At 45.0% G+C, this 27,738-nt stretch overlaps 1 protein-coding gene across 1 annotated transcript; it reads right to left on the bottom strand.

Annotated features, from left to right (window-relative positions):
- Positions 1–566: 566 nt before the first annotated feature.
- Positions 567–27,738, bottom strand: SPOUT1 (SPOUT domain containing methyltransferase 1; the record flags this gene model as incomplete). Its single annotated transcript, XM_082262698.1, has 12 exons — positions 27,649–27,738; positions 21,411–21,453; positions 20,702–20,824; positions 18,188–18,347; positions 18,014–18,103; positions 17,317–17,366; positions 17,102–17,232; positions 10,207–10,276; positions 8,123–8,221; positions 7,937–8,039; positions 2,303–2,450; positions 567–641 (listed from the first exon to the last, which is right to left on the bottom strand). Exons 1-12 carry the CDS (start codon positions 27,676–27,678, stop codon positions 567–569), a joined length of 1,122 nt encoding a protein of 373 aa, XP_082118824.1. The 5' UTR covers positions 27,679–27,738.

The raw sequence follows: 27,738 nt of genomic DNA, 5'->3' as shown, positions 1-27,738 counted from the left end.
GTGAGAGCTGAGGGGGGAGACCCAGTACACTCCTGGAAGTGTCAGTTTCCTTGTGGATTCAGAGGACTTGTACTAAACACAGCCGCCTTCTGGCAGCACAGAAAAGGTGCTCTTATTTTTCAGATATGCCTGCTTCGAAAACTGTTCGGTCTCTCAAATAAAAGCCAATATACACTGATATATAATTTAGGATATATCATTTATAAAAATAGACATAAGAATGTAATAACAAATTGGTAGTCGGACTTTGTGATGGGTACAAAAACTGTGTGGCCTGCTTCATTCTTTACAAAATGTGTTTCCGTTAGAAGCAGAGATGTCCTTCTGGTTGCAAAGTCCATGATCTTCAACTGTCAGTGAATGTGAAGTCTCAGCACTGTCCAATTCCTTCAGCTGGGTCAGTGATTGTAGGCTCCCAGCAAAGGCCTTACGGAGATTCTTGTACACTGAACTTGGGTTGTCACACTGCACCAGATAAAATTTTGAAAATAAAACAATTTGTTGTCTACAGCAAAGTTTGTTTATTCAGCATGTACTAGATGACTTAAAAGTTCCTAGAATGCAAATCAGCTGTCTTCGGCTTGACAGGATGCCACTTCTATTCGGGGCTTCAGTGCTGCCAGTGAAATCAAGATGGCTTCCTGCAAAGAAAGAGAAACCAGGATGATGCTTTCAAGTGGACCTGTTCTCAAGTCGACAAAGGTACTAAAGAAGTAAATACAGCATAAACCAAATTTGTTGCCGGGCATTTATTCCCCAGATGCAAGGTGAAGATTTAGCTTCAAGCCCCAAAAAAACATAAAAAAAACTGTAGGAAGAAAGGTCAGCAGAAAAGGACTTGGCACTGGTGCTCTTCTGTAATCAAACAAATATGAAGCAGTACTTTATATTTCAGGGTGTTGTCTTGATATGGGGCTTTTGGGACTAAACAAAAAAAAAAAAAAAACGAACCAGTGTCCCCCAGCTACCAGTAGCAGCAAAGCTGGCCTAAACATTAAACACTACTCATACCTGAACCAAAATCTTAACCCATAAAATAAACCTTTACCTCATCGCCCTAAACCATGGATATCCAACCTGTGGCTCTCCAGCTTTTGCAGAACTACAAGCCCCATCATGCCTCTGCCATTGGGAGTCATGTTTGCAACTGTAAGCCTTGCAATGCCTCATGGGACTTGAAGTTCCTCAACAGCTGTAGGGCCACAGGTTGGACACCCATGCCCTAAACCCTACCAGGGGTCTCCAAACTATGGCTCTCCAGTTGTTCAGGAACTACAATTCCCATCATGCCTAGTCATGTCTGTGAATGTCAGAGGTTTACAATGCCTCATGGGACGTGTAGTTCCACTACAGCTGGAGGGCCGTAGTTTGGCATCCCTGCCCTAATCACTCAATCCTCACCCTAATCACAACACTTAAGATAGTGTCTGTCTTTAACACTTTAGGTGCAACTCCAGCCAACCCAAACTTTTCTTTTGGAGCAAAGTAGAGGGCAGGGCAAAAACCTCCATCAGTTTTAGTTCTCTAGCAACCATTCTGTACCCAGACAGTGTGTAAAATCCCTTCAATGGGGCACCTACACATAAGGAAGGATGAGAACCACTGCCTGTGTGCCTATAAATTAGATTTCTTAACTTACCGGTAAGTCAGCAGAACAGGAAACGCAGTGACGTCACCCCATAGAGTGGCCTTAGTGGCACTACTGCAGTGAAGGGTTGGATATATGTACAGGAAGTGCTATTGATTGGCTGCTCAGTATGGGGGCACCCAATCAGCAGTACTGCCTGCACACATTCTGCCTTGTGGCCTAAGGACTGGAACTAACCTTGTCCAGAGCCATAAGAAATCTTCTACTTCTTCAAAGAGGTTTTCCAGTTTAAGAGAGAACTGTAAATCAATATACTTGTCCTTCCAGGGCTGACTGGAGTGTCAGCCATTCTGTTTCACCAGATCTGCTGAGCAAGCAGCACTGAGAGTACCAATATCGGTCTTTCTTTAGGTGTCACAGCCCTACTTCCATTGTGGTATGTATTGCTGATCTACAGGCAATACATTGTTGGAGGGAGCAAAAGGAACACAAGGCACAGAGATCCAGGATAGCCTTGGAGCTGTTTGGCTAGCAGTGGTCCGTCAATGGCAGTGACAGCATGTCAACAGCAGTACCCTGACCGACCTGATTACATTTGACTGCATGTGAAAGTTTATTAAATACAAATTACAGCCCAATTTAATTGTATTTCTAGCACACTTAACACTGACCAGTCATTTTTTTTATCTCAAAGTGATCAGCAGAAGCACTAACCTCTGTTCTGATGGTGCGGCTGCCTTGCCCAGGGCATGTGTTCAGATAATAGTTAAACAGAGCGCTAGGTTCTTCAATGTCCAAATTCTGGTCACTGTCTACACTGGCTTCCAGCCCTTGGACTCCTCCGAAGACGACCAACGCATGTCTAATGAAGTGAAACAGTAAGGCTATATCAGTATAACTATAATACATAAAAACATGATTCACACAGCAGGGTTTCTGGATGTCATTACATATCCTTATTTAAAAATACCTTCTACTTTAGTATGTCATTGCTCCCCAAGTTCTAAAAGTGGAACTTCCGCTTTAAGTGGTCCTGACCCCCTAAGATGCCATATTTGGCATGTAATTCTTTTTTCTGGGGGGGGGGGGGAGCGGGTACCTAGATTTGACAGGAACCCGCTCCCACTTCCGCTCGGGCCGCCTAGGTGGATCGGGCAGAAGTTCTCCTCTGCCCCTCCCACCCTGCAATCTTCTGGGACACGTTAGAGGTCCCAAATGATTGCCTGTCCATTCAGCACGTGCAGTGCGACTCGCGCATGCGCAGTGCGCACCCGGCTGTGGAGCCGCAAGCTGTCACAGCCCAGTGCCCACACCTGTGATGCTTCTTCTATTGCGGACCTTTTTGGAAATTCTGGTTGTCTGGCTGCTATGCTGACTTCTATTAATAGTGCAAGTTCTGAACCTCACATATGCAAAGCCAGAGTCTTCCGGCAATGAGGCTTAAAGTGATTGTAACATCTCAGTTTTTTTTTATATTTAAATAACAAAGATGTTGTACTTACCTGCCCTGTGTGTAATGGTTTTGCACAGGGCAGCCCAGACCCTCCTCTTCTTGGGTCCCTGGCTGGAGCTCCTGGCCCCTCCCTCCTGTTGAGTGCCCCCACAGCAGGCAGCTTGCTATGGGGGCACCCGAGCCAAACTGCAGCTCCGTGTATCCATTCAGACATGGAGCTGCCGTTCTGCTCCGCCCCCTCGCTCTCCTGACTGGCTGAGTTTGACTGACAGCAGTGGGAGCCAATGGCGCCGCTGCTGTCTCTCAGCCAATCAGGAGAGAGAGTCCCGGGTGGCTGAGGCATTCGTAGACACTGCTTGATAGAGAGGGGGGGCTCAGGTAAGTATTAGGGGAGGCTGCTGCACACAGAAGGCTTTTTATCTTAATGCATAGAATGCATTATTATGCAAAAGACTTCTGACTTTACAACCACTTTAAAGAGGAAAAAGACATATGATGCAGCCTATCCCTAGATTACCACATCAGTATTTGGTTATCCAAGTCCCCTTGTCACTTAGCTTTAGGACTCATTATTCCTGCCAGATCAGTCATCTTTCCACTTCATTTGTCATGCTGATGCTTATCATTCTGCAGTAAAATTGCAATGCAGCATTGTCACACAGCAGACAGGGTAGTCTTAGATGGACATGTAGTTTTAGATCTATTAAACATTTCTAAGAAATTTGATGTTTAAATTCGGGGGGGGGGGGGGGGGGGAATGTAAAAAAAAAAAAAATAGGACATCTTAGACAGAAGTTTTTTTTACCTTAACCACTTTACCACTGAGTACCGTAGTACTACTGCGGCAAAGCTGCTCCTTATCGTCTGACGACGTAGACCTACGTCGACAGACTCCTCCCCCTGTAGGCGCGCTCCCGCTGTTTTCATTCACAGCGGGAGTCGGGCCAGGGGAGGAGCAGCGGCGATAGCCGCTGCTCTGCCCCGATCGTCGGGGAATCCAGTTTGGAGATCCGCCCGCCTGTGTAAACAGAGCAGGCGGATCTCCTAAGTGACAGGGAGTGACAGATCGGAGTGTTCAGCATAGCTGAACATCCGATCTGTCCCTCACTCACTCAGTCACCTCCCCCCCCACACGTTAGTAAGCACCAGGCATACATTAACCCCTCCCTCTCCAATAAAATTAACCCCTTCCCTGCCAGTGTCATTTTTACAGTAACAGTGCATATTTATAGCACTGATTACTGCAGTAATGTCACTGGTACCCCCAAAAGTGTCAAAAATGTCAGTCAAGGGTCCGATCTGTCCGCCGCAATGTCGCAGTCCCGCAAAAAAAAAAATCGCAGATCGCCGCCATTTAAAAAAAAAAAACACCAAAAATGACAGAAATCTTTCCCATAGTTAGTAAACGCAATAACTTTTGCGCAAACCAATCAAAATACGCTTATTGAGATTTTTTTTACCAAACATGGGTAGCAGAAAACAAATTGGCCAAAAATTAAAAAAAAAAAAAATGGTTTTTACATCTTTTTTGGGGGGAATTTCATATAAAAAAATGTTAAAAATATTGTTATTTTTTCAAAATAAACGCTCTTTTTTTGTTTATAGCGCAAAAAGTAAAAATTGCACAGGTGATCAAATACCACCAAAAGAAAGCTCTGTTTGTGGGAAAAAAAGGACGTAAATTTCGTTTGGGTACGGTGTTGCATGACCGCGCAATTGTCAGTTAAAGTCGCACAGCGCCGAATCGCAAAAAGTGGCCCAGACGTAAGACAGCAAAATGCTCTAGTGGTAAAGTGGTTAATGCATTAGGATAAAAAATGTTCTGCATGCAGTTCCCCCCTGAATAAATCCTGAGCCCAATCTCAATCCAGCGATGTGCATTAGAGCAGCATTTCCCTCTCTCTTCCCAATGGCAGCAGAAGGAACTGGCTCAGACAGCAATGGCTCCTGCTGCTGTCGATCACAGCCAGTGAGGATAGAAACGGGGGTGGGGCCAAGCCACACTCTTCATGTCAATGGACACACAGAGCCAGCTCGGGAGTGAGCATGCACGAGTGCCCCCATTGCAAATGGCTTGCTCTGGGGTCATTCAGCAGGGGGGAGGGGCCAGGTGCACTGGCGAATGACCAAAAAGGGGAATTGGGGCTGCTCTTTGCAAAACCATTGCACAGTGCAGAAAAGTAGAATATGTTTGTTATTTAAAAAAAATAAAGTTGCCTTTGAAATTACTGTAATCGTACAGTCCAGGACACAAAACCGGTGTTCCCTAGACCATGAGTTATATGCAGCTTTATTCAGGAGATAGGGCGCTGGTAAAAACATTTGCTAGGGCCACCCCTAGAGTGTACCCATATAACCCTGCCCAATCTGTGAGGCTGGTAAAAACATTTGCTACGGCCACCCCTAGAGTGTAACCATATAACCCTGCCCAATCTGTGAGGCTCCCTTTTTTTGCTAGTGTCCTAGGTGATGAGTCTGTTTTCTTATGAAGTATATTTCTCTTTTTAAACCAATAAATAGATTTTTGTAAGATCTTACCGTAAAATCCTTTTCTCTTAAGCTCATTGACAGACGTAATCCTCCTTGATTAATATCAACTCGGGTTATACTGCCCTCTACAGGAGTAGGACTAGACAGGAAAGAAAACGTTCTGGCCACACCTTAGGGGCAGTCCCAGAGGGTATATCCTCTCACTTCCTGCTACAGCAAATCAGTTATGTCACAAAGCAGTGTTTAGAGAATTTAACCCAACCCAACTCAAAAACAGAGGGGCGGGTACTACGTCTGTCAATGAGCTTAAGAGAAAAGGATTTTACGGTAAGATCTTACAAAAATCAATTTTTCTCTGTCGCTCATTGACAGACGTAGTCCTCCTTGATTAATATCAACTCGGGACGTCCCAAAGCAGTGCCACAAATGAGGGGTGGGATAACAGAAATCAAAATCCAGAAGGCCCAACCGGAGCCAACCAGAAACATCAAGGACTCATCGAGCAAAAAGATGAGACCTAAGTGAAAAAACCCAACAAACCCTCGAGGTAGACCAACGGTCTCCTCAAATTGCGGCCTGCAAAACCTTGCGGCCAAATGAGGCATCTGACGATGCCATCACATCAACTTTATAAAATTTTGTAAAGGTATGCACCGACGACCAGGTAGCCGCCTTGCAAACCTGGACCACTGACGCCTGATGGCGGTAGGCCCAGGAAGTACTGAGCGCTCGAGTGGAGTGCGCCTTAACAGGGAACGGAGGATTCCGACCCTTAATAGAATAAGCCTGTACCACCGTCTGTCTAATCCATTTGGAGATAGTCGCGGCAGATGCAGGCAACCCCTTTCTGAGGCCATCCGTGATCACAAAAAGTGAATCCGTTTTACGGAACGATTCTGTAGTCTTCAGGTATACCCTGATAGCCCGAACTACATCCAAGGAATGCAACGCATGTTCCCGATGATGATTGGGCTGAGGACACAGGGAAGGTAGCACAATATCTTCATTCAGATGAAAATCTGAAACCACCTTAGAAAGAAAGGATGGCTTCGGATGAAGAACTACCTTATCCCTATGAACCACTAGATATGGGGAATGGCATGATAATGCTGCCAGTTCTGACACCCTGCGTGCAGAAGGGATAGCCACCAAGAAGGCCACCTTCTGGGATAATGTAAGCAAGGGAATCTCCCTGATATTTTCAAAGGGAGGTTTCTGCAGAACCGACAAAACCAAATTAAGATCCCAGGGCGGTAAGGGCGCGCGCACTGGCGGAGCTAAGTGCCGCACCCCCTGGATGAAATTCCGCACCAAGGAATGAGTAGCCAGCGGCTTCTGAAAGAAGATTGCTAACGCTGAAACCTGACCCTTGATGGTGCTCAAGGATAGTTTCTGCTCAACCCCCTTTTGCAGAAAAGCCAAAATTCGGGTCACCAAATAAGTACGTGGGGGAAATCCCAAAGATTCGCACCACGCAATATAAGTCTTCCATGTGCGATAATAGACTTTGCTGGAAGTCGCTTTCCTTGCTTTAATTAGAGTGGGAATATTAAGTCCTGCTAGATCACTTACAGCTGGCCCCTTCTGCAGGTATTGGTATGTAAAACTAAGTGTCTATAGTGGTTAAAATCCAGTAATCCTCTCAACCCTGCTCTTCACATGCTCAGTTGCATACTTAGAAGTATGTTCTGTTCGCTGAAGCAAGTGTCAGTCACACAGGGGTTTACCACATATAAGCGCTATATGAACCCACCAATGATAATTACTGATGGCAGCAATAATAGTCATGAATGATGCCAATGTAGTAAATGAACATTGAAAAGTTGTCAGGACAACCATACAAGAAGCAGGCACTCCTCACGCTCCCCTGCATTGGGTCACCGCACAAAATGGTCGGCCCTCACGCACGTTCACTTCAACAAATCTGGCCCTCTTTGAAAAAAGTTTGGACACTCCTAAATAAGTCCCCTTTTCACAAATGCGGACCATTCATTTTATCAGTTCAGTCATGTTTTTTGGAATGAAGTTTACATCAGTTTTTCATATGTATTTATATCAGTATTTTACATCTGCCAACCGGAGTCCTTAACCACATGAGTCCCAGAGCCACTTTTTCATGCAAAAAACAAACCATTTTTTTTAACGGAAGAAAAATAGGGCTGTGATCCATTCCAAAAAAAGGATGTTAGGATGTTGACAGAAGCGGATGTAAATGGATGATCACTCATTTACAACCGTTTTCCATTAGAGATGCATTGATGTCCGTTTTTCATCTGTCAATGGAAGGATGAAAAATAAACAAACGGTCCGCATGTGTGAAAGGTGTCTAAGACAGCTAAAACTTTTCCCACTTTATGCGAAAAATTCTTTACTATTAGCCAAACAAAACTATCTTCCATGGTTACCTGAATGCTGGTAGAGTTACGCTTTCCACGTTGGTTCCTCTTTCTGAAGTTCCAACGGTTAGATCGTACCCATCCTTAAAGGGGCATTCTGTGAAGACAGCACCTGGCAAGACAGAGATAAGTAAACTCTATACCCGACAGCCCATTGACAAACAGATGTTATCAGGATCAGAATATCTTACTCACTGAGACAGGATGCCAGTCTCACTCTGTACCCCCAGTAGATGCCACTTTCTGTCCTAGGATGTTGAGGGGACACGACAACCCCTTTCCTTACTTTGTGATCTACAAAACAAACACAAGTAGAAAGAAGTTCATTTTATATGCAGATAAGAGATTACCTAGAAGCTTTTCAATGTTCAGGTATTTTATTCACATTTAAAAGGAATCTTGTGGATTTACATAAAAACACAGTCTGAGGGTTAATGTGCAGTTGCAAAAACCATTAAATTCCATTTCATTTATGTTGCTGAAAACTGGTCTGCTTTACTTAATTATAGAAAACCTTTTAAAATAATTTTAATGTATTTAATATGTTGATATTTAACCACTTAATGCGGCAGGCAGCAGCTCCTGCATAAACTGCCGTAGGTATACGTCGGTCACGTGCCCGCAGCTAGGGGGCAAGCGCGCGCTACCGCTAGCACGCTCCCGAACCCACTTGTCAGCGGGGACTCCGATGGACGGGGTAGGCGGCACCGATTGCCGCATGACACCCACGATCGTTCCCCGCTGAGAGAGAAGAACATTCAACTGTTGTAAACACAGCTGACCGTTCTCTCTGGAATGATCATAGAGCTCCTGTGATCCCTCTATGTAGGATCACAGGTCTCTGTGATCATTTCACAAGCCCTGCCCCCATACAGTTAGAAACACGCCCCTAGGTACACATTTAACCACTTAAATACTTACTGTGTTAGCCCTTTCCCTGCCAGTGTCGTTATTACAGTAACAGTGCATATTTTTAGCACTGATTACTGTAGTAATGTCACTGGTCCCCCCAAAAGTGTAAAAAATGTCATTCAGGGGTCCGATCTGTCCGCCGCAATGTCGCAGTCCCGCAAAAAATCGCATATCGCCGCCATTATTAGTAAAAAAATAAATAAAAAATTACATAAATCTTTCCCGCAGTTAGTAGACGTGATAACTTTTGCGCAAACCAATCAAAATACGCTTATTGCAATTTTTTTTTACTAAAAATATGTAGCAGAAAACAAAATTTGCCTAAAATGTTAAAAAATTTAGATTTTTATATTGTTTTGAGAATGTCATATAAAAGAATGTGAAAAATATTTTTTTTTTTTTAAATTGTTGCTATTTTTTTTTTTATAGTGCAAAAAATAAAAAATTGCACCGGTGATCAAATACCACCAAAAGAAAGCTCTATTTTTGGGAAAAAAGGACATAAATTTCATTTGGGTACAGCGTCGCAAGACCGCGCAATTGTCCGTTAAAGTAACGCAGTGCCGAATCTCAAAATAGGCCCTGATAATTAGGGGGCAAATCCTTCTGGGGCTAAAGTGGTTAATATCTAAAATATTAAGCACAGTCATTATTATTTACAATTCCCACACCCCTGTACAACAGCACTTTCCTCTGGGCTGCTTGTCTGCCAGAATTCTATAAATCTCTGGACTAAACAGACAAAAGTATAAATCCTTTGGGATGGTAAAAGTTCCTAATAATGTATGTTATGTGTGTATTTATCTGTCTTCATGGAGTTCACTATAACCCAATCCCAGTCCACAAAGTGGTTGTAAAGGCAGAAGGTTTTTTTATCTTAATGCATTCTTTACATTAGGATAAAAAGCCTTCTGTGTGTAGTTGCCCCCCTAATACTTACCTGAGGTCCCTCTAGATCCAGTGATGTTGCAGGAGTATCTCGGCTGTCAGGGACTTCCCTCCTGATTGGCTGAGACAGCACTGCGGCACCATAGGCTCCTGCTGCTGTCAATCAAAGCCATTCAGCCAATTAGGAGATAAAGGGGGCGGGCCGTGGCTCTGTGTCTGATTGGACACACGGAGCAGCGGCTCAGCGCGGGTGCCTCCATAGCAAGCTTCTTGCTGTGGGGGCACTCAACAGGAGGGAGGGGCCAGGAGCGCTGGCAAGGGACCTAAAAAGAGGAGGATCCGGGCTGATCTGTGCAACACCACTACACAGAGGAGGCAAGTATAACATGTTTGTTATTTTTAACTTAAAAAAAAAAAAAAGGACTTTACAATCACTCAAGTGCAAGACACCAATGCCATAAGTAACAAGCATAATTCACCTGGTTTATCTTCAAATAACTGCACTGTAACCCTGAGTCCTTCTTGCAGTTGCTTGTCTATCTGCACCTCCTATGAAGACATAAGAAACAATTACAACTTGATTGACAGACTGTTCTTTTGCTTTACGGAATGGCCAAAGAATGCACAAGAAAACCAAGTATGGAGCCAATTTTTTATGTTTATTAAGTTTTGACAAAAATACATAGGAAAACTTCCCAAAAAAACAACAAAATATAACAAAAAGCTGAGTTAGGCTTACCGGTAACTCCTTTTCTGAGAGTCTTCCAGGACAGCCCATGAGACTTAGGGCTCCTCCTACCAGGACAGGAAACCCCACCAGATAAAAGGCAGTCCTCCAGTCCTCACCCTTCAAAATTTCTCAAGAACCATAGGACATTCCTGTAAAACATATGCATAATACAAGACATCACCGGGTGGGAACCCGGCTGTCCAGGAAGACTCTCAAAAAAGGAGTTACCGGTAAGCCTAACTCAGCTTTTCTCAAGTCGTCTTCCAGGGCAGAGACGATAAGCCAGAACTTACCAGTCTAGGGAGGGACTACTGCCTGGAGAACCTTTCGACCAAACGCCTGCTCCTGAGAAGGGAGAAGGTCCAGGCAATAATGTCTAACAAAGGTTGAAAATTTAGACCAGGTAGCTGCCCTACATATTTGTTCCATCAAGACACCAGCTCTTTCAGCCCAGGATGTGGACAAAGCTCTTGTTGAATATGCGTTGACCAAAGGTAGAACAACATTCTTAACTCTGTAGGTTTCAGAGATAGTCTGCTTTATCCAACTGACTATGGTGGCCTTAGAGCAGGGGTGGGGAACCTATGATTCGGGGGCCGTATGCGGCCTCCAAAGTCATCTGGTCTGGCCCCCCCGTGCAGCTGAGTCTGTGTCTCTCAACTGATCTGTCAGAATGGAGCCGATGCTTCCTGTATAGTTCCTGCTCCGTTATGGCAGTCTGAGTGAGTCACAGACGGAGTGATATCAAATGCACTCAGCCTGTGACCAATACAGGAAACATCACCTCTTCCTCCAGCGCGGCGCCACTACAGTTCTCCTAGCCAGCATTTCCCGCCAGCAGCGCACACAGCAGTACCAGCCTGAGCCAGCGGTACCCACAGCAGTACCAGCCAGCAGTACCAACAACAGTATCAGCCTGAGCCAGCAGTACTCACAGCACAGTACAAGCCAGAAATACCAGCCTGAGCCAGCAGTACCCACAGCTGTACCAGCCGGCTATACCCACCAGCAGTTCTTTTCAAAACTTACCACCACAAAAAAATAGACTGCGCTCCAGACTGACCGACACAAACCTGGAAAACCTGTTGCGAGTAGCATCATCATCAATACCAGCTAACATCACACACCTCATCAAAGAGAAGCAGTTGCAGCCATCACATTAATTAAATGTTTAACCAAATACAACAGGCTAATTTTTTAAGGTGATCATTTTGTACGGCCCCCGAATGGTTTTATAAATACCCAAATGGCCCTTGGCAGAAAAAAGGTTCCCCACCCCTGCCTTAGAGGCTCCATTACCCTTGTGTGTCCTTGAAAAAAAAACAAATAAGGTTTCAAACTTTCTAAAGGTCTTGGTGACCTCTAGGTAGGCAAGAAGAGTCCTTCTGACATCCGAAAAATTAAAATATTTTTCTTTGTCATTTTTTTGGAGAGTTGCAAAAGGTTGGTAGTACAATATCCTGTGATCTATGTAAGGAAGTGGCTACCTTTGGCAAAAACCCTGGATCAGTTTTTAACACTACACTATCATGAAAAATTATAAGGAAAGGCTCCCTAATTGAGAGGGCCTGAAGTTCACTGACTCTGCGAGCTGACGTTACTGCAAACAGGAACGCAGTTTTCAGTGTGAGAAATTTCACTGGCAAATCTTTCAGAGGCTCAAAAGGAACAGTCACCAAGGCCTGAAGGACTAGAGATAGGTCCCAAGTAGGACATGATCTGACCACTATTGGTTTGTCCTGGCAATTACCCTAAAAAACCTTGCTATAATCTGTTTCTCCAGAAGGGAGTACTGGAAAAAAACACTAATGGCTGTAGTCTGTACCTTTCTAAGGGATAGACCCTTGTCGGCATCCTCCTGAAAAAATTCCAAAATAGATGGGACGTCAGGGAATACTTTTTGATTCTCGAATAACCAAGAGTTACATTTTTTCCAAACTTTGCAGTATAGAGCTCTAGTGGTAGGCTTTCTAGAACTACAGTTTTTACAACTCTGTCAGAGAACCCCTGGGAGCTTAGTATCTGCTCTTCAGATACCAGCTGTCAAGTTTAAGGATGCCACCTGAGGATGAGATATCGGACCTTGAATCAGCAGGTCCTCTCTCACAGGTAGAGCCATTGGAGGCTCCGAGGCTAGTGCCTGTAGGCATGAAAACCATGGCCTTTTGTGCCAAGAGGGGGCTATCAGAATCAAGTTGATGTCTTCCAAGAGAAATTTCCGGAGGACTTCGGGGATTAATCTGATAGGAGGGAAGGCATAATAGAGGTTGAATGGCCAGGGATTCGCAAAAGCATAGATCCCCACAGACTGATCTTTTGGATTCAGGGAAAAAAATGCTCTGTTTTGGTATTTGTTTGGGTTGCAAAGAGATCCACCTCTGGGAGACCCCACTTGGCAGAAATTTCCACAAAAATTTCCGAGTTGAAGGACCAATTGTCCGGTAGCAGCTGAGGTGACCTGCCAAACAACTCTGAGCCCCTTTCAAATGAATTGCTGAAATGCTTTGTTGACCAACCAGCCTAGCGACTTGAGGTACTCCTGAACTGTCTGGAAATCCCTTTCTAGTTTTTGATACAAATCTGCCACTACTAGGAGGTCGTCCAGGTATGGGATGATCAGAATTGATTTTTGTCTTAACTGGGCCAATGCTTCCCCCAGGACCTTTGTAAAGATGTGTGGGGCTGACAACAACCCGAAGGGCAGTGCTTGGAACTGGAAATGTCAGATCTCTGGTCCTAGTCTTACTGCTAGACGTAGAAACTTTTGGTATGCTGGGTGAATAGGGATGTGGAAGTACGCATCCTTCAAGTCCAGCGTTGCCATGAAGCACCCCGGGTAAAGCAAATTTCATATGGAATACACTTATTCTCTCATTTTGTTAGGCACCTATTCATTTAAAAAATACACACTGAAAGATGTGAAATATGGTAATAAACCAAAAAAACCCGCACAAAATGGAATAAAAGAAGAACTGAAAAGTGAAAAACAGACAAATATGGATGAAAATATTAGTGTGGGATAACCCAAAATAGAAGCAGCAATTAACACGTTAACGTGAGAAAATGACAATTGGGATACTTATTGCTAAATAAAAATTTGCGCTAAACTAAAACACTAATGTGAGCAATAAAGTGCAAATGATGCAAAATACAGTACACGGATGCAATAATGTGCAAATACAGGGTCCTGATGACGTCGGACAACGTGCTGACGAAACGCATTGGGACGTAGGACCTGTGACTGCGTCAACACACTACTTCCGGCTCCTGGTGGCACGCAAATGGAACACGGAAGGCGTCAGTGAACCGGAGACCGCGAGTTTATCCTTTATGCCCTGATTTTATCTGCTAATTGTAAGTGCATCCGTCTCTTAATAAACTTTACTTGGTTTAACGTACTTCACTATGGAGACCCTTCTGTTTTTTCTGGGTGTACTGAATGGGAGCCCCATCCCCAGGTTAATATTGGAGTGAAATCAACTTGGAATACGTGGAGGCGGTGCCCTATCTGATGCCTGGTGTTTGTCCCTTTACCTGCTCTATTGACCCCCTGTAATTGAAGGGGTCCACGGCTTTTGGTAAGCACATATACACTCTGGGTGATCTGGTGGAGGTGTATATTGCTACCAACTGCATTTGTCACCAAGTGTCTTCTACTATTTGGATATTCGTTGTCACTTAATACGATATGGACTTATTTATTATATGATATTTGTTATGGACACTTTGGAACGATTTTTCACAAGTTTTATATACGTTTTAAGTGATCTGCAGTATTTGCACATTATTGCATCCATGTACTGTATTTTGCATTATTTGCACTTTATTGCTCACATTACTGTTTTAGTTTAGCGCAATTTTTTATTTAGCAATAAGTATCCCAATTGTCAAAAAATTCACACTGTCATGCATTTTTATGAATCTTCCCGTATCCAGGAACATGTGCATTAAACGCGCATGTGTTAAAAATAGGATTTTTGACTTACCGTAAAATAAATTTCTCTGATTTTCATTGACAGACACAACTCCTGATTCTTTTTAACCTATGAATTATATTGCCCCCTACAGGAGTAGGACGCTAGGCAGGAAAAAACAGCTGAATTGCCTTCTGCAATATCTGGAGTTTTTCCTGAGGAAAAAACACTCTGGCTAAAGCCAAGTCCAGAGTCAGACCCAAAAAGCCATTTTTTGCGGACAGAACCAAAGCAGACTCCTGAATGTTCAGGATCCCACCAAACTCCCTCAGAGTTCGCAGCGCAATCTCCAGTAGTCCATCAGAGCTGCTCACAGAAGATCGTACAGGTACCCCAGTACCCCCGCTGACTCAAAAAATACCAGCTCTGGGGTCAACACTCCTGTGAAGACCCGAGGTGAAGAGGGGAGATCAAAGGTCAGTGACAAAAACTGATAATGCTCGTCATCTAAAGCAAAACGGAGGAAGTGCTGGCGACCAGCACATATTAGAATGTGCAGGTAGGCGTCCTTGATGTCGAAAGAAGCGAGAAGAAATCCCCCTGATGTAGGGACCCCACTACCATGTGAATGGACTCCATGTGGAACTTCTGTACTCACACAAAGCAGCTTAGCGCCTTGGGTCCAGAATTGGACGTACCGTGCCTTTCTTCCTGGGGAATGTAAAGAGGTTTGAGTAAAAAACCCTTGAAAATGTTCCAAAGTCGGAACCGGAACAATCACCCTTGAAATAACAAGTCTTGATAAGTGATCTGGGGACAAGTGCAGGTTGGAAGAAAAAAAAAAAAACCTTTCTGGAGGACAAGACTGAACTCGATCTCGTAGCCTGACCGCATAACTTTGTGGACCCACTTGACCTGTACCAGGGAGGTCCATGGATCCGGAAACCAGCGACGACGTCCCCCCCCCCCAAGATACGTGTGAGGGCGCCCCTTAATGCAGAGGCAGCCTTGTCCGCAGGTCTGGAAGGGTCCGCTCATCGCTTGCCAGACCAGGTCTTCTTGGAACCTCTGGTGGAGGTGGTGGAGGTCCTGACTTTTGATCCCCAATCTTGAGATCCTGAGAGACGAAGAGGCCGCTTAGGAGCCGAGGAGAATGACCCACATCTACGATGGGGCTCATTGCCTTTGGTAGCCTGCGGAAGAAGAGTACTCTTCCACCCGCGAGACCCTTAACGATGTCATCCAAGGAAGCTAGTCTGGAGACCAGCATTTCAGCCAGACAATACGCCGAACGACCACTGCTGATACAGACAGCCTAGAAATCAAAAGGAGCCGCATCCAAAGAGGCATCCCAGACAAACTGTAGCCCCTGGACCAACCGGTCCGCCAGCTCTGCAAAGACAGGGGGAAGCTATTCTCCCTCCAGATCTTGGCGTAAACTTAGCCCCGTCAGTCAGAGTTCGCAACACCAGGGCAATAGTAATTACCGGCCTAATTGCCGAACCAGCAACAGCGCACATATAGTGGGCCAGAGCATCCACTCTCTTATGGCACTTTTCCACTGCAAGTACCGGCTCGGCTCTACTCGGCCCTGCTTGGCCTGGTTTACTTTTCCACTGCTGGTACCGCATGGTACGGTGTTGGAACGGTTCGGTATGGTTTGCTTTTCCACTAAAGTAGTACTAAAGTTAAGTGGGTGGGATAACAACGGGGTGGGTGGGATTCTCTGACCAATCAGTGGCTAGTAGTGACTGCATGCAAAGGATTGTGGGATATGGTACCGGGTATGGTACCTCTTGGAACCACAATTGAGGTGGTAATGTTTTTGAGAGCTGTACCGTTTGGTTCCATGTAGTGGAAAAGCGCCGCCGTACCGTACCGAACCGTTCCTACACCATACCATGCGGTACCAGCAGTGGAAAAGCACAAAAGCGAGCCGAACCCTTCGGTTCCATGTAGTGGAAAAGCGCCATTATTAGCTGGACCTGTAAAAGGTCAGGGACTCCTCTCCTGGGATGAAGGTAACTCAATTTGACCTGGAAACCACCGAGTCCACTACAGGTGGGACGATCCACCTTTTACGCAGTAAATCCTCATAAGGATTTACCGCAAGCAAAAAACGCTTAGCAACCACTGCCTTTTGGACTACCCCACTGATTGTGACAATGTTGTTAAGGTAAGCAGAAAGAGGAAATCTCTCGCCACTTAGGAGGGCCTGTGGGTGCCAAAAGGAACTGTTGCCTCAGACGCTGCATCAGCCACAACCTCCATTTTTAAAGTTTCACGCACTGACACAAACAGTGCATCCACCAAGCCTATTTAAGGAAGGCTAGAGGAACAGAGGAAAAAAAATTCCATGGAAAATTGAAAAATTGCCAGGACCAGAGATCCCAGCAAGAAACTAGGTCCTTACTCCTGACTAGGCAGAAAAAAACAGAGTGGGTGTATACCCCCTGGGACTGGCCATAGGCGTAGTCAAGCTTTTTCCTGCCTAGTGTCCTACTCATGTAGGGGGCAGTATAACCCAATAGTTAAGTAGAATCAGAAGCTGTGTCCGTCTATGAACGAAAGAGAAATGTATATTTTTAAATACAAAAAGGTATCAGATTTCGAGAAATGAACAGCCATGCACCAGACCTGGAAGCTAACAGGGCATCAAAAACACAACACAACAGGTAGAGATTTGGATTGGCTAAACCCTGGTAATAAATGTACCAATTAATTGGGTACCTTTCTCATGCCACAGTTAACAAATGATCCTTTGCCTGGCTTAGTTGGTCGGTCTAAAACAACTCCCTCTCTGTACTCCGACTCTTCATCTATTCTCATATGATGAGGGCTGTCCAGGGGGTTCAGGAGACCTAAAACAGTCCAGCAAACATCAAGAATTAGACTGAAGTCACTCAAATCCAATCATCTTTTCGTTCAAGTTATTGCACAGTTACCTGCAAACTGCAAGTCAGGATGTTTGGGAAAGAACGATTTTCTTAGATACCTGGAAGTGTGTAAAACAGGACAAATTACTATAAATGTCTAAGCTAACATATCATCCCTTTAACCACTTAAGCCCCGGAAGATTTTACCCCCTTCCTGAACAGGGGTTTTTTTGCGATTTTTTACTGCGTGACTTTAACGGACAATTGCGCAGTTGTGCGACGCTGTACCTAAACGAATTTGACGTCCTTTTTTTCCCACAAACAGAGCTTTCTTTTGGTGGTATTTGATCAACTGTGCGATTTTTTGATCATGCGCTATAAACAAAAAAAAGCGTCAATTTTGCAAAAATAACAATATTTTTCACATTTTTTTATATGAAATTCCCCAAAAAAAAATGTAAAAATCCACAATTTGATGTGCCAGCAGAAAAATGGCCACCCTATGCCTCCTCTACTGGTTAGCAGTGATGAATAGGCATGCTTGTGCACATTTCTGCTAGGCAGAAAAAAGAGCCACCATCGGGCAACTCTAGTACCAGCCTACTAATGGCAGTGTTTAACTAAACCCTCACCTCCAGCGAGGCTATACCATAAAGTGTCAAAACTTGCTTTAGGATTTGCATATATATATGTACAACTGGATGTGTACACTTTATTCCCATAGACAGTTAGGGTGAAAGGTGCACTTTAAAAAATAATTACTCACTGAGGACACTCTAGATACTGAAGTATTCTTGCTAGCTGCACACAGGCCTGTCCCTTCTTCTTCACACCCTCAAAGTTCCCTTCCACGCTCCTGTGAAATAAAAGGAATCATTGGGAAACGTAGCAACACAAGCACATAGGATACACACCAATATGTGAAATATACAGCACATACTTTGACCCTTCTCCAGTCTCATCGAATATCACAATCTCATCCACACAGAAGATGGCACAGGCTCGGGCTATCTGTCCAGCCAAGTATGTCCGCAGCTCTGGAGACTGAGCATTGTCCATAATGGATCCTGGTAAGGCCACACTGAGTGTGTACTGACGACCTGTGGAAAAAGAAAGTACAGCTGAGTAAGAACCAATCCCCACTGCCACGCAGTGAAACCTACAAAAAAAGCGCTAATGATTGTGATTTTTTCTTTTTTTTTTTTGTCACTAAAGAACTCAGCAAGTGCAAATTGGAGGGCTGGGGATGTAATATAAAAATATCTATGCTGGCAGTTTTCTCTCCCAGCCCATATGCACTATAGATATTTACAGCTGGCCCACGCGTTCCGCACCCAGTTTTCCACAGCTCCGCCTAACCTGGAATCTGTGTTGCTCTTGGAGTTGATCAAGTGCCAGGAGCCTGCCCACTTGATCTCCCTTTTCTATGCCGAACTCCACAAGCCCTCCTCCACTGAGATAGCTTATGGGCTCAAGACTCGCTGGACCCGGCATGTGGGACCTATTGAGGATGAGGAGTGGGGGGAGGCACTAGAGACCTGTCAGAAGGTGTCCCCGAAATTGTCTGATAGACTTACCCAGACGTTTATTATACATCAGGCCTACCTCACACCCCTTCGGATGTCCAGATAACAACCTGATTGGGATCCTGTCTGTCCAATGTGCCCGGCGGCTGAAGGCACCTTTTTCCACTTGCTCTGGAGTTGTTCACAGCTCCGGAACTACTGGCAACAGGTGGTAGCCTTTCTACATGACAAGATGGGGTCTCCGCTGCAACTGGACCCCAAGCCGTGTCTCCTGGGTACATACCCTGATGGGGATATGAATATGTTTATGTCCATATTCTTGCAGGAGACGCTGTTTGTGGCTAGGAAACTGATAGCTAGGACTTGGATGCGCAGCGATCCCCCAACCTTGGCTAGGTGGATACGTGAGGTGAATACCAATATTTCCTTTCACAAATTGCTCTATAAACACAGGGGATGTCCCGCCAAGTTCGATAAAATTTGGGACAGGTGGATGAGTTGTCCAGACACTAATGTATAAGTTTGTTCTGAACACTGCCCGCCTTACATGGTTTCTGCCTTTGTTTATCTTCATGCACCACTACCGACCTATATTGGCTAGCACTAACCGGTTGGACTCTGTATACCTGCATTTTGGCTGTTGCCCTTCCCAATCTTTATTTACTGTGTGTATTGTTGTACTTGTTCAGTTTCTCTTTTACTGAGCTATTTTAATTGTACTGCACTAAAGTTTTCAATAAACTCACTGTTTGGGGAAAAAAAATCTATGCTGGAAAGAATAAGCACCAGGACTGTTGATCATAGGCAAAGATGAAAATGTAAATAAAAAACATGTGCTAATTAAGTCCCCGTTCACACTGGGGCGACCTGGTCGCCTGCCATACAGAAGCTAAGGACCCGTTCTAATAGGAGCGACACAAGTCGCTCCGACTTATAAAAAGGGTCCGGAGCTTCTTTGGGGCGACCCGGAGCGACCTGCATTGACTTCAATGTTATGAAGTCCGTGCCGGCCGCTCCGAGGTCACAGTGCGAGCTGCGCGCCGCGACCTGTGAGGTCGCCCCGGCAAGTAGCGTCGCCCCAGTGTGAACGGGGCCTAACACTAATCTTAAAAGCTTGTATGGATAAAGGCTTGTCCGCTACGTTCCAACCACCGCAAGAAGAAAAATAACTGAATTGGATGGAGAAGAGAAAAATTAGAACCTCTTGGTTTTTTATTGCTGTCTGTGCCTCAGCTGGGAAGATTCCCTCTATTTGTCCTAAGATCTTTGTCACTGGGACAGAAAGCAATGGGAAATGCTAAATTTTACATTGGTCACCACAACAAGACGTGAGGATAAATCTTTCAATCGGGACACCTGCTTTGGTGTCCACTGTCTTAGAGGGGAATTAACTGCCTTTTGTAGAGATTTACTTTCACTTCTTGTGTTTACGGGGTAGGAAGTTACATAGTTAGTCAGGTTGAAAAAAGACACAAGTTCATCTGGCTCAACCAATAAAAGACAAAAAAATTAATAAAAAATAGAGAGGGTCCTTTCACGCGGGCTTTCCGCCCGGAGGACTCAGTTTTACTCAGCGGGAATCGATCTGCCGATCCCCACTGGCGGATGACAGGTCCATCTTTGCTTACTTTGCGGAGACAGACCTGTCAGATCCCTGCGCTCCTCTATGGAAGATCAGATAACGGATCCGATCCTCCAGACGGATGGAAAATAGGGTTTCCATCCATCTGGATTTCACGGACAGGATCGGATAGAAGAGGGTGTCAGCGGACATGTCACCGCTGACATCCGCTGCTCCATAGGAAGTGCATGGAGCATCTGGTCAGGTCCGCCTGAAAAACCGGCAGGCGACCTGATCGGAAAGACCGTGTGAAAGGGGCCTTAAGGTAAATCTGGAGGATTTTGTTAGGCCATCATAAAACACGTACCATTTTCTGCCTTTCTCTTCTCTTTATCTTGTGCCCGTTTCTCTTCTTCTTGCTTCTGCAGTTGAGCTTTTTCTAACTTTCTCAGCAATTTCTCCTCTCTCCATTTTTTCCGTTGTTCTTTTCCTGAAATGGACATCCACAATGGAATTATATTCAAAAGAAGGACAGCCTGAACCACAGCTTATTTAGAAGCAATGCATTCGCCAACATTCTTACGTTTCTTTTTGGAGTGAATAAGTAGAGGGGAGACTCTGTATAGAAGAATACACTGTGGCACGTGGCTAAAAAAATCATCTGTATTTATGCATTGTTATATTTTTCATTATATTATGAGATATTGTGTGATTATTGTGATATATTGTGTGATTTTTGTTTTATTGTTTATTAGTGTATTTAACATCATGTACGTGGATCCTGAAGAAGCCCCAAAATCAGGCGAAACGTGTTGATCCAGATCCTTCCGCACTTGTATCTGCATTTGTTTATCCTGTTTATTCGTGCTGATTGTATATGTATTTGGCTATGTCACTGTTATATTGATAACCTGCATGACTTTTAATATTTGATGGATTAATAAATTGATTATGTTCTTATGAATTTGAGGAACATTGTATGAATAATAATTAGTATACTACTTGTTGGGCACTTAAAAATCCCCCTTTTTCCCACCATTTCCTCCAATTGGGGGCCTCCTTTTTTTAATTCTTACGTTTCTCTCCCTCCTTTCTCCAATCTATCTTCTCATCAGATGCCTGGAAAAAAAAAAGTGGGCATATAAAAATAGACAGAAATATTCTGAAACAATGAACAATCAATTACAGGGAGCTACAGATCCACAACTTTTTATACAGTTAGCTACAGATCTCTGACTTTATATACAGATAGTTACAGATCTATGACTATATATACAGATAGCTACAGATCTATGACTATATATACAGATAGTTACAGATCTATGACTATATATACAGATAGCTACACATCTATGACTATATATACAGATAGCTACAGATCTATGACTATATATACAGATAGCTACAGATCTATGACTATATATACAGATAGCTACACATCTATGACTTTATATACAGATAGCTACACATCTATGAATTGTGCTACTACTACTACTACACAGAAAGCACAGAGGATAACCACTTAAGCCCTGGAAGATTTTACCCCCTTCCTGACCAGGGGGTATTTTTCGATTTGGCACTGCGTGAATTTAACTGACAATTGCGCGGTCGTGCGACGCTGTACCTAAACAAATTTGGCGTCCTTTTTTTTCCCCACAAACAGAGCTTTTTTTTTGGTGGTATTTGATCACCTGTGCGATTTTTTGATCATGCGCTATAAACAAAAAAAGAGCGACAATTTTGTAAAAATTACAATATTTTCACATTTTTTTATATGAAATTTCCCAACAAAAAAAATGTAAAAATCAAAATTTTTTTAACATTTTCGGCCAATTTGTTTTATGCTATGTTTGGTATAAAAAAAAAAATTGCAAAAAGCGTATTTTGATTGGTTTGAGCAAAAGTTATCGCGTTTACTAACAAAGGGAAAGATTTCTGTCATTTTTGATGTTTTTTTTTTTAACGCGTAATGGCGGCGATCTGCGATTTTTTTTGCGGTACTGCGACATTGCGGCGGACAGATCGGACCCTTGAATGACATTTTTGACACTTTTGGGGTTACCAGTGACATTACTACAGTAATCAGTGCTATACATATGCACTGTTACTGTAAAATTACACTGGCAGGGAAGGGGTTAAAGCGGAGTTCCACCCTGGATTTGTTTTTTTTTTTTTTAATACCCCCGGGCCAGTCAGGGCTAGTGCATTCCACAATGGCTAGCCTCTGATCTGTCCCGGGTTGCACTTACCTGCAAGACGAAATACTTACCTTGCAAACGTCTTGTCCAGCGCTGCCATCTCAGATGTGGGCAGCTTGAAGCCAGCGCGTCCTCTTCGGCGTCTTCTTCCGCCTTCTGTGGTCCCACGATGCTCTGCGCCGGCCCCGACGTCACTTCAGGGTCGCGCGCGTCACCCCTCCACAGCTTCTGGGCATGCCCAGAAGCTGTTTAGAAGGGGATGACGCGCGCGACCCGGAACTGACGTCGGGGCCGGTGCAGGCGCAATGATTCCTGGGAGCTATGACGTCCAGCTCCCAGGAATCATTGCAGAGCCAGGAAGTGACGACGGGCCGCGGCCGAGGAAGGAGGAAGAAGGAAGTAAGGTAAGTATATTTTGTTCGCTACGAGGTAAGTAAAAAAAAAAAAATATGCGATTATCCATTTCTTTTTCAGGTGACCCGGAGCGAGAAGATGGAGGTAAGTATAAAAATAGGGTGGAACTCCACTTTAACTTTATTTGAGAGGGAGGGGTGCTGTGTGTCCCTAGGGGCGTGATTCTAACTGTGATTGGCTGTGGCTTGAGGTGTAGGAACAATGATCAACGGTTCTACATAGTAGAACCATATGATCATTGTTTCTACACAGGGGAGAATGACAGGCGGCTTTGTTTACATCAGCCGCCCGCCTTTCTCCCTCTCCCCCGACGATCGTCGAGTGACCGGCGGACATCGGGTCCGCCGGTCACACGCGCGGGGAGGGGGGGGGGGGTCCGTGACCGCGTGGGAGCGGGAGTGCGCCTCCGGCGGCGCGCGTTCGCTCCCCAGAGCCTCACAGGCTAGCGACGTAGACCTACGTCGCTCTGCCTGTGAGGGGCTGACTGCCGCAGTAAATATACTGTGCGCAGTCGGCAAGTGGTTAAGGTCCCTTTCACACATGCGATCCGATCCGCCTGTCAGTTTTTCAGGCGGACCTGATCGGATGCTCCATGCATCCCTATGGGGCAGCGGGTGTCAGCGGAGACATCTCCACTGACACCCGCTGCTATCCGATCTGATCCTGTCTGTGAAATCCAGACGGATAGAAACACTATTTTCCATCCGTCCAGCGGATCGGATCGGATGAGAACGGACAGGGGGGTCCATTCTCATCTGATTCCCCCATAGAGGACAGCGGGGATCTGACAGCTCCGTCTCAGCACACAGAGTGAAGACGGAGCTGTCATCCGCCTGCTCAGCGGAGATCGGTGAATCCATCCCCCGCTGAGAAGAACGTACTCCGTCGACGGAACGGACCCGTGTGAAAGGGGCCTTAGTCATATCACCAAATTGACATTGCACTTTGGAGAAATTAAAGAGACTGGGTGGAAATCTTCTGGTCAGTGAATTTCTTGTAGTATATAATCACACACACATGGAGACTTTGGCCAGTTTCACATAGGCTTCAGTTTGTATAAGAACAGTGTGAACGGCAAGCTTTGACAAAGCATTTGTAGATCTTTCAGCAAGCTTTGTTGAAGCTTTTAAGGTACCGTTCTGTCCCCAGTTTGTAAATGTTAAACACAGATCCCAATAGAGGTGCTGACTGCCACTTTAAACAAGCTTCTAGCAGGCTTCACAACTTCTTGAAGATTGTTGAAAGCCTGCTAGCAGCTTTCTTAAGGTGGAAATCAACATATCCCCACCCAAAAATGTAGCATGTCCACACTCTCCTCATTTCCTCTATATGGACTGCATTTTCTGACTGTCCTCTCGGGTATTACATATATTGAACCCTTTGCTGATGTCAGGGGCCACATTTAGCTCAAGTTGACAACCACTGGGCTAGAAGATTGCATTGGGAGGGGGGGGGGGGGGTGGCAGGAAGGAAGGGGTGTCCAATCATATGTCAATACCAACTAGCATTTATTAATACACTATATTACCAAAAGTATTGGGACAGCTGCCCTCACACGCACATCAACTTTAATGGAATTCCAGTTTTAATCCGTAGGGTTCAATATTGAGTTGGCCACCCTTTGCAGCTATAACAGCTTCAACTCTTCTGGGAAGGCTGTCCACAAGGTTTAGGAGTGTCTATGGGAATGTTTGACCATTCTTCCAGAAGCGCATTTGTGAGGTCAGGCACTGGCTGGCTCGCAGTCTTTGCTTTAATTCATCCCAAAGGTGTTCTATGGGGTTGAGGTCAGGAGGACTCTGTACAGGCCAGTCAAGTTTCTCCACCCCAAACTTGCTCATCCATGTCTTTATGGACCTTGCTTTGTGCACTGGTCCAAATCATTTGGTGGAGGGGGATTATGGTGTGGGGTTGTTTTTCAGGCGTTGGGCTTGGACCCTTAGTTCCAGTGATGGTAACTCTTAAGGCGTCAGCATTCCAAGACATTTTGGACAATTTCATGCTCCCAACTTTGTAGGAACAGTTTGGGGATGGCCTCTTTCTGTTCCAACATGACTGCGCACCAGTGCACAAAGCAAGGTCCATAAAGACATGGATGAGTGAGTTTGAGGTGGAGGAACTTGACTGACCTGCACAGAGTCCAAATTTACCTTTGGTATGAATTAGAGCAAAGACTGCAAGCCAGGAGTTCTCGTCCACATAGGTTTTTTTCTGTAAAGGTGAAATAAATCTTTATTTTAGAACTAAAGGAATTTTTTGTTTGTAGTGAGTGGAGAGAGATGTGAAAACACCCATCAGGTTTTTTATGCCGGTGTAACGTTAAAAAACCATACCCCGTGGAGAAACCATACCGTCGTCACTTCCGGTCTGAAACAGCTGAGCAGCGCAGCAGTGCGCATGCTCAGAGCCCCGGATACGTAAATGAACATGAAAGAATTTGACAAGTGCGCATGCTCGGTGGGCATGAAATTCTCACGGCACTGTGTCTAATGTAATACTTGCGGCGGGTACATTAAAACACTTCGTCTGCAACATCGATCATCTCCTCTGCTATCGCTGTAACTTCCCTCATCTCCAGTAATAAATATAAAAGCGGCGGCGGGAGTATGAGATGTAAATGTGACGGCGATCGCGGCTCCGTGATCCGCTTTTATATTTATTACCGGAGATGAGGGCAGTGACAGGGCGAAGAGCGGAGATGATTTATGTTGCAGATAAGCTGTTTTAATGTAAGCGCCGCACGTTTAACTACCGTGAGAAATCCATACCCTCCGTAGCGGAACCGGAAGTGACGAGGGTATGGTTTTCTCACGGGTATGGTTTTTTCACGGAACACCGGCTGTGCCCATTTTTGTTTACATGTGTTTTGCTGTGATTGGTCAAAGCTGATCACATGGATAAAGAGCCGTAGCTCTTTGCCGAGATCAGGGTCATGCCGTGTCCCAGGAACACCGCGTGCCCACGATCGCAGGTAAACTGGGCGCCGTCATATGACGTCATCTCAGAACAAGAGCCACACCGCTCCACCGTAATCTGACAGTGGGTGGACAGTGGTTAAAGTGTATTTTTTTTTCCCCCAAATAGCTCTCGCCAAAGAATTGCAACGACTGTTTTTTTCTCTAGGGTCTTTGCTAAAAAAACAAACAAAAAAAATATATATATATATATATGTTTGGGGGTTCTGAGTAGTGATCGATTGATCGAAATTGTCACTTTTTTTGTTTATAGCGCAAAATCTAAAAATCGCACAGGTGATCAAATACCACCAAAAGAAAGCTCTATTTGTGGGAAAAGAATGACATCAATTGTATTTGGGTACAGCGTCGCACGACTGCGCAATTTTCAGTTAAAGTAACGCAGCGCAGAATCGCAAAAAATGGCCTGCTCATTAAGGGGGTAAAACCTCCTGGGGCTGAAGTGGTTAAAAAGAAAAATTGATTATGGGTACTGGAACTCCGCTTTAAGCACAACTGCTTCCTATGCTTGGAGCGCCATTAGCAATGATTGGCACCAGAAGCACAGCCTACATTTTTCACAGGTTCCTTGCATGCACACGCACACACACACTTGTGCGCGCACACACACTTACATACACACACACTTTTGCACACACACTTTTGCGCACTCACACACACACACACACTTTTGCGCACAAACACACACTTTTGCACACACACTTTTGCGCACACACACACACTTTTGCACACACACACTTTTGCGCACAAACACACACTTTTGCACACACACACACACTTTCGGGCGCACACACACACACTTTTGCGCACACACACTTTTGCGCACACACACACACACTTTGCGCACACACACACACACACTTTTGCGCACACACACTTTTGCACACACACACACTTTTGCGCGCACACACTTTTGCGCACACACACACACACACTTTTGCGCACACACACACACACTTTTGCGCACACACACACACACTTTTGCGCACAAACACACTTTTGCGCACAAACACACTTTTGCACACACACTTTTGCGCACACACACACACTTTTGCGCACACACACTTTTGCGCACACACACTTTTGCGCACACACACTTTTGCGCACAAACACACACTTTTGCACACACACTTTTGCGCACACACACACTTTTGCGCACACACACACTTTTGCACACACACACTTTTGCACACACACACACACTTTTGCACACACACTTTTGCACACACACACACACACTTTCGGGCGCAAACACACACACTTTTGCGCACACACACTTTTGCACACACACACACTTTTGCGCACAAACACACACTTTTGCACACACACACACTTTCGGGCGCACACACACACACTTTTGCGCGCACACACACTTTTGCGCACACACACACTTTGCGCACACACACACACTTTTGCGCACACACACACACTTGCACACATATTCACAGAACGCAGCCACAGTGAGGAGAATGGGGCACTTTAGGCCTTATTTACACCCCAGTAACTGGCACCAGGAGGACAGACATGGCTGTACCCAGAGTTCCCCCCCATACACAGTAATTGCAGCCTGAGGACCAGGAGAGTCCTCCCTGAGCCCTGTGTACACCAGTGCTAGAAAGAATACCCCGCCTGTCCTCAGCTCTCACTCAGGTGAACGAACACTGAACCCCCATCCCTCACTCCGGCACCTCCACAGACTTTATTCAGCGAACACAACATCCCCTCACCGGCCCCAGCCTGGCTCTCTTCTCCGCCATGTTGCTCCCACGTGGTTCGCACACACTTCCGCTTTCCACAGACTCCCGTAGCAACCAGCG

This window comes from Pelophylax lessonae (genome assembly GCF_965119305.1).
Source record: "Pelophylax lessonae genome assembly, chromosome: 7".
NCBI lineage: Eukaryota > Metazoa > Chordata > Amphibia > Anura > Ranidae > Pelophylax > Pelophylax lessonae.
Note: the sequence above shows the minus strand (reverse complement) of the source record. Positions and strands in the feature narration are given on the sequence as shown.